An 8,195-nucleotide genomic window follows, 5' to 3' on the forward strand; every position below is an offset into this window, starting at 1 on the left:
AGTGAAGAGCAGTTCAAGGCCTTGTTTCATTTTTTAAACGGGCGAGACACGTTTGCGTGCTTGCCGACCGGGCATGGGAAAACTCTCATCTACCAGATTGCTGTGCTTATTGCACGAACGGGAAAGGTGCCAATTCTGCCATCGAACCCACTTGTTGTTGTTGTTTCACCGCTAAATGCGCTCATATCTGACCAGCTTGAGTCCTGCCAAAGGCTCAAGCTCAAAGCCGTTAAAATGGAGCAGGAGCTGTTCGGCAACGATGATAAACGGACGGAGCTCGATCAAGCTGAAGTGGTTTACTGCAGTCCGGAAACCTTGGAAAACATCCAATCCAAGCAGTTCCTTGTAAAAATGGACGATCGGTTGGTTGGAATTGTTGTGGACGAATCACATTGTGTAGTGAGCTGGTAAGCCTAATCTCGGTTTGTCGATGTTTGATGCGATATATTGTGACAGAAAAGTAACTTGAGCACGTGTTACTTTTCAAGACATTGCAGATACACTGTACCTATAAATCATTTTGTGTTCACCAAGTGAAGAATCCGAAAGAAAACTTGTTCAGACAGAAAGTGGCTACCTCTCATTGTGTAAGCATATCGCATCAAAATATTCGGTGGTATCAGCATGATAGAAATTCCTTTATAAATTCATATTGATAATTGCAAATTTTGCTAATGGAAAAAAATTGCTATGCGTGTCACGCACTTTTGTGTCCCCTGCTAGCAGAGGCTCTTTTCCTTGGATTCACTAAGTGAACACCATGGAAAGAGCCTCTGCTAGCAGGAAACCTTGGGTGTCACAGGAAAAAATATTTTGTGTTGCCTTGAAAGCTCTGCCTACCATCAGAGGCCAATTAAAAAAAATTAAGTAAATGCCCCGTTTGTATAAATGTAACAAGCTAGCCACGTTTCACGAAAACAATATACCACAGTACTAATGAAACACCTATTTTTTAGGGGTCTAAGTGTCACACCATTCAGGGCAGCTTACAGCAAAGTGGGTGATGTGCGAGGGTTTACAAGAAAACCATTTCTGTGCCTTACAGCCACTGCAGGGAAAACTATCAGATCCCAAATTATGAAGAACCTGCACATGAAGAGTGCTAAGGTTGTAAACCTTAGCCCAAACAAGTCAAACATAAAACTGTGTGTATCAAAACTTGATAGAAATGAGGAACTGGATGAAACCTTTGCCTCGCTGATCGAGGACCTGAAATCCAAGGGCTGTGAAATGAAAAAAACCATCATTTACTGCAGATCCATCACTGCATGTGGAGACATTTTTGAAGTCCTTTTGGAAAACCTCCCAAACAACGAACTATATGGTATGTTCCACAGTAAGACCCCCGAGTCAATTCAGAAGAATGTCTTATACGAATTTGTAAAGAGAGACAGCAAAATGCGGCTGGTTGTTGCCACTTGTGCTTTGGGCATGGGTGTTGACATTCCTGATGTTGAACTTATCATTCACTACGGTATACCAACAGAAGTAGAAAGCTATGTGCAAGAGATTGGGAGGGGAGGTAGGGATGGCAGGGCATGTGCTGCTTTTCTGTACTACAAGCCCTATCATCTTGCTCACTGTGACAAAGAAATGAGAGACTATGTAAAAGCTACCAGTTGCCGGCGTAAGGAACTACTGAAACATTTTAAAGAAAAAGAAGCTACTTTGGATGTCATGCATAAGTGCTGTGACTTTTGTACCCAGCTTTGCAAGTGCCAGGGAGCTGACTGTGTCATGCAACTCGAGGCGGAGGAGAATGTGGACACAAGTTTGCCTTTGGAATCGCTTAGTCGTACAGTAGAAAGTGAGGAACGTGAACTGTTCATTGAGCTTCTTAAGGACATTGACAAACTTGGAACTTACGAGACTTTGGGTTCAGATCTCATACTGGAATTAGCTGGTAAGCTAGAATATATATTTTTGGCAGATTATTTGATTGAAAATTTCCCCATTTTCAATCCACACCTGGCTAATGACATAATTCTGGCTGTAAAAGACATTTTCAATGACATATCTGAAGCAAGTGCCTATATGACAATGGATTTTGAGCCATATTTTGAAGATGATCCTCTTTTGCTTGGTGCAGCATATTGTAGTAACATCAGTGAGAGCAGCTCTGATGACAATGGCAGTGTTCAATAATCTTAATGTAAAGAAAGAACACGTATTTTACCAACCATTTTTCTAATTATTATTCTTCATTAAGTCTTCATTACTTCTTTGTTTCCAACTCAAGAGGCTGTAGATAAGGTTTTAATTAAAAGGTGACCAATTATTTTGGGTTATCTTTTTTCGCACTTTTTTTAATTGAAATGAATAGTTATGTGTTGTAAGGACAAATGCATTTGGGAATCTGTCATAATGTAGAGTTTCCCCATGGGCATAACTGTTTATGATGAATGGGATTTAAGTTGAGGGGTTGTTTTGGGGACCTGTAATTCCAGGGGAAGGGTTCTTCAAATGAACTATCCTCCCACCTGCCCAGGGGAATTAATTTTTTTGTACAATCGGTTATTGCACAGCATGGTTCAATATTTTCTTACTCTAGCTAATGCAGGGTGAAAGCTACCATTTTAACACTGCTAAAAGTCATAATTACTGTATGAATGATTTCAGTGTCTGGTGTGCACACTCTCCTGCCATTCCCATGTCCCCCTATTGGGAATTGCTAAAAACAGTTTCTGAAGATTTTAAAGCAGAGGCCTTAAAGGGGCAGTGTCATGCTATTTGGAAACTCTATAAAAAGCTAGGTGTCTTCGTGTTAATTGAATTCCAAAACTAATGGCATAGCTTTGTTATTAAAGATTATTTGAAGGTAATGAAACTGTTTCCTGTCACCTGTCGCTACGAATGGCAAGGATGGAAATGGATTGATACTTGAATACAGTGGCCTTATTATTTTTAAAATTGGCCAAATTATTTTTTTCAAATTTCTATGGTACGTCTTCCAAAATCCTCAATAAATTTATTACAGCTAGCCCTCTCTGAAAATATTCATTAAATATCTCTGTCATAGCTTTACAGAACTATTTTGTTCTAAAACATAAATGTAATGATTTTAGCACAGAATTGCCTAAAACAGCAAAATCTTCATGACACTGCCCCTTATTGAGGTGCCCTTGTGTACATCATAACCAGTATTTTGTTATGCTATGTGTTCATGTTTGCTTACAATAGAATTATAGTTTCAGTAATATACTAAAACTGTTTAAAGTATTTACACTTTCCACCTTGGATAATGGAATTTCTGAGTTTAAACATGTCCGCCTTGCAGTCAATATAATATAATATATTACAAATTTGCTTGAATCACACAGCTAACAGCAAAGGACGAGGGTTGTAAGCTGCGAGAAGATTAGGAAGATTAGGATTAGACACTCCAGGCATCACAAACTTCTCAAGCATGGAAATTACTTCCCTGTGAAGCCAATTTCTTTTGAGCTTCTTTGCTGCACAGTGTCCTTATGTTGCTCGATGTTCCCTGTCCAAGGTCTTGCTTAGACTGTTGCAGCAGTCCTAGAAGTGGCCCTGTAGCTTTGGTTGAAGATTCAATTGAGCTGCTGTTTATGTTAGGTGCACCCATCTCACGGATACATTCCTTTGACACCATATTTACCTGTTCTACCAGAAGGTCCCTAGATATGCATTTACCTTGCCCTCCCTTTCGAGAGGCAAAACGGTTCCACTTCAGTCTATGTGCCTCTCTTGGAGTAAGCAAGCCAAGCTGAGATGCCTTGAGACGGAGAGCAGCTAATGCATATTTGCTGTGGTTGTTTACCGGTAAAAAACAGTGAGAAAATTCCACACCCTCAAGAGCCGTTCACCATCACCTTCTTTTACAGAGTCATCTGCACTCCTAAGGAGAAGACCAATGCAACCTCGATAGACTTATTAATGGCATCCAAAAGCATCATCACCTTGTTCTGTTGATTTTGCAACAAAAGCACATGTATCCTTGATCATCTTGGAGCTTATCTGCTTCTCCAAAAGCTTACTTCCAATACTGTGTGGGATGGACTGTAATGCCATGGGCTGTCATAAGTTCCAAACCCTTAAAAAATACAGTTAACAGAGAACTGGAATTTTATTACTAAGTAATGCATCAAATTACAGCTATAATACAGATATGAAGCCCTAACCGATCGATCACAAAAATCATTAAAAGATTTCACTTTCAACTTCTCCATTGCAGAATAAGGGACAGAATCAGTCATATTCTTCTACTGTGTAAAGAGAAATCACTTGCTACTCACTACCAACAGTCTATGAGAAATCATAATGTATTTACCTTCTTTAAAAACCTGAGTTACTCTATTTTACCATTAAAATATTATTTTAATATTGTTATTGTTATTATTACTATTATTATTATTATTACAATGATTATTATTATTATTATTATTATTATTATTATTATTATTAATATTACTCATTACATAAGTCTTGTGAAGTCTTTAATAAAGATTAGTATTTTCATTAAAAAACTTTAAAAAAAATTATTATTAATATTAATATAATTATTATTATTATTATTATTATTATTATTATTATTATTATTGTTATTACTCTTGAATACATGTTGGTGGTACAGGTATTTAAATGATGGAATTTCCAAAATAGGAATTAAATGTATCTTTTCTAAGTATAGGTTCATTGAGCCATCTCTAGGAGGAGTGAGCATAGCAATCCAACCAACAGAGAACTTGTTTAAGTGATCAGCACATACCATTAAAATTCCCTAAGAATATAGGGTTGGAATTCAGTGACAGGTAAAACCAGGATAATTATAAGCTCAATACTTACCATTTGCCCTGCCCCAGAAAAGCGTAGTATCAAACCAATGCGGTATGCCAGGGCTGACATCTGTGGACATCGGTTTTGAAGCATGATTGCAGCAATGGTAGCAATGACAGTATTAACTTGCTTCCCATTCTCCTGCTTGCGTTTTTTTGACTTCGAGACACAAAGGCTGTTGAGCAACTCAGTTGTTAAAGGAGCTTTTGCCTTCAACTCCTCACCAAAATCAGCCATCTTGAAGGATGGTAACAAGTCATGACGGCTTTGCCTAAGAACACTAGGTTCCTTTATTGATGTAAGGCCCATAAGTTCCTCCTCCATTTTCTTGAACAACAACTTCTTGGCTTCAATGATGCCTGTTGATGTCTTCAGTAAGGCTGCCAAGGCCAATTTGGGAAGTCCTAGTGCAATGTACTTGACTATAGTGGCAGTTTTCTGGTCAGACTTAGACAGTTTAACTTTTCTCGGGCCAGAAGGATAATTGATGTTTATCTATTGAAAGCATGCAAGAAAACAAAGGAATATTTCTTGATATAATTCTTTTCAAGCAAAGGCTTTTTTTATTATCAGAAATTATAAAAAGATTTTACACCACAACCATATCATTAACGAATGAAAGAAAATTAGGCTAGGAGGGAATAACACAACCTCGTTCCCAGGGTATTATTTCTAGCAATATGAAAGCACACAGGTAATGTATTTTTCTTCCTTCGTTAAGCGCAGAGAATGAAAGGCCAAAAAAAAGTGTTTCAGCACCAATTTTCCGTGTTTGGCCAGCGAAAACCAGGAAAAGAGACTCTGCTAGCAGGGAGCCATCAATTTTAAGTCATCTATTCTTTCAATTCTTCGAGTAAAATATTATTTTGTAAACGTGCAGAAAGTTATTAAAACCGACTATTGACAAGTGACAGAAATGTATTTCTCACCTCCACTTCGGTTTCATCATCTTCGGCATTTCCTGTTAATTCAGCATTAACAGAAACTTCTTCGCTACGGTCCTGGTCATGAGCTGAGCTGGAGGCAAAGTCGAAGTGAAAGTCATCATCAAACAAAAGCGAGAGGAATGATTGCGGTAAATCGACCGAATCGACGCACTGGTTTGCAACATCCGGTTCTCGCGGCTGTTCGATTACAATCTGAACATCTCCTTCGAACTGGTTTGCAGAAATTCGCTCATGCCTTTGTTCGACTTCAGTCAGAGAATTCCCATGGCACTGGTTCGCAGCAATTTGCTCTGGCGGTGGTTGTTCCACTTCGGGAGGAAAATCTCCTTCGCACTGTGCCACAGTATCTGGTTCATAGGTAAGCTTATTAGCGTAAGAATGATCGTGAGAAACAAATTCTGCTCTCAAATCTTCGAAACTGGTGCTCAATGGAAAAACACCGAGCTCTTCCACTCCATCCGTCTCTTTGTTGATGGCCTTCCTTGCTTTAGATTGTTTGTTTACAGCCAAAGGACTTTCCTTGCACATCCGTTTGTACCGCGGCGGAGTGAGTTTGGTGGGTTCTCTAGCGCATTGCCTCTCGTTTGTAGAATTATTTTTCCGATACTTGTCGATGAGAAATGCTTTGTCTTGTTCGAGAATTAATGTTCTCTTTACGACTGAGTCCACCTTTCGTTTACAGCATTTGCAAATCCGTCGGGATGACGGGAAAGGCAATGGTGGAAGGCAATGGTGGAAGATGTGGAAGGTTTTGAATCGTGTGTCGAAGCTGAGCGAATCGGGTCTCCGGTTTTACATTGAAAAGGAAAAAAAGAACTGTCAAGGCGCCATCTCTTTAACTGTATAGATGTAATGGCCGTTTTGCCAACAGGATTCGGAAAAAGCTTAATTCTTTAGATGTTTGTCATGATGTGCGGAGTGCGAAATAAAAGAACTTAAAACGAAGAATCGGCTTCTAGAGTATCATCGTGATTTCTTCATTTCAAAGCATAATACGCGATCAAGTAAGTGGTTGAGGTGAATTCTATGGGAATGACAGCCTGTAATTTAAATGAAAATCTGGACTGCTTGGACAATATCCATCAAGGGAAATTCAATATTATTTACGTGTCAGCTGAAGCCGCTATGGCGTTTCCGTAATTCATTAAAAGCAAAAGATTCGATCGTTATTTAACAAAACTTTGGCAGCGCTTATTGTCGACGAAAAGTTTGGACTGAACTGAAGTGAGCTTTTCGCTTGCTTGCAAAAAATACTTTATTTACGCAGGATGAATTAATAAAATGCCTGCGAACTATCAGAATCCACATGTTTCAGGATCAAGGAAATTCGTCAAATATGAAGACAACTACGCAGCCTTTTAAATCTTCTCTTAATTATTGTGAGAAGAAAGCGGCTCCTTTGTAAAGTTATTCGATTTTTTAAAGCACTTTTACTTGCTATTTCATGTACGATTTCGTGACGATTTGACCAAAAACGTACTGTGGATTATCAAACTAGCGAGGAGGTTTGCCTGTAATTTCCACGAGATTTAGTACGATCCATTTCGTCAACCACTCTGCACCAACAAATTAGCCAGCAAGTCGCACTGAAATCGTCGTTAGTTTTAGACTTAATTCTATTTGAATGGTTTCATGGTCAGTTTTGCTGGAGATTTGCATTTAACGGCCTTACTTACTACCCATCGAACTCTGTACGAGTTTATATGTTTCTAAATTTCGTATTTTACGAGCGCACGGATTGCTTACAAGTTCTGAAAATTGGCTGTTGTTTTCGATAACTTCTATTCCAACCGCTCTGCAAATATCAGCTAGAATTTGCCCGTAAGTTTCTTTTCGATGGTTTAAACAAATTCTCAGAAGAAACATAATCTGTCGTACCCGACTTAGAAGCTGCCGTTACAAATTTAACATTTAAAATCACACTGGCAAATTCTGCAGTGCGTTGATCACTCGGTGTTTCCTCCATGCCTCGGTTTGTTTTGTCGGAAGCCAACATGAGTTAACATGGTTATCTTTAATTGGCTAATTTGTTAATAAGACGTCAATCAGCGTGTGTCAATTCAACCATAAAAAGGTGGGCGTTTTTCAAAAATAGGGGGTCTTCTTGCAAGCGTTCCCTCAGTCTCTTGCCCCAACTTCCCCGCGGCCAGTTTGCGGAAAATCGTTTCGAAGCTCTTTTTGTCGAAAAGGAACGCTTGATACGCAGGCTAAGGGTCTAGTTGAATTTGATCCTGGTAGTTCCTGGTTCAACTTCTCAGCTGCACTTGTTAATAGCCAACTGGTTTGCCTGCGGCCAGTTGGGATTCTTAACAGTTGTTGTTGTTCTGTTCTGTCGTTTCGTTGAGTGTGTTTTGCCGGCCCTGAAAAGCCCTTAGTGGAAGAGGTCAATTATGTATGTAATGACCGAGAGATGAGTAAAATCGTGCGTCGGTTAACTTGTTTTTGCATTTA

At 39.0% G+C, this 8,195-nt stretch overlaps 1 protein-coding gene across 2 annotated transcripts in view; it reads left to right on the plus strand.

The window, feature by feature from the left end:
- LOC138019411 (ATP-dependent helicase wrn-1-like) overlaps positions 1-4,326 on the plus strand; it is a 4,642-nt gene extending 316 nt beyond the window's left edge. Inside the window, exons 1-3 of one of the 2 annotated variants that reach the window (XM_068866185.1) lie at positions 1-407; positions 957-1,903; positions 3,321-4,326. The exon at positions 1-407 is cut by the window's left edge and continues 316 nt beyond it. In XM_068866185.1, coding sequence (XP_068722286.1) covers positions 1-407; positions 957-1,903; positions 3,321-3,346 — 1,380 coding nt within the window. In that variant the 3' untranslated portion in view covers positions 3,347-4,326. Of the gene's footprint in view, positions 408-956; positions 3,299-3,320 lie in introns of those variants that run through there. The other variant, XM_068866184.1, reaches the window with a different exon arrangement.
- Positions 4,327-8,195: the final 3,869 nt, after the last annotated feature.

Source organism: Montipora capricornis, chromosome 10 (genome assembly GCF_036669925.1).
Source record: "Montipora capricornis isolate CH-2021 chromosome 10, ASM3666992v2, whole genome shotgun sequence".
NCBI lineage: Eukaryota > Metazoa > Cnidaria > Anthozoa > Scleractinia > Acroporidae > Montipora > Montipora capricornis.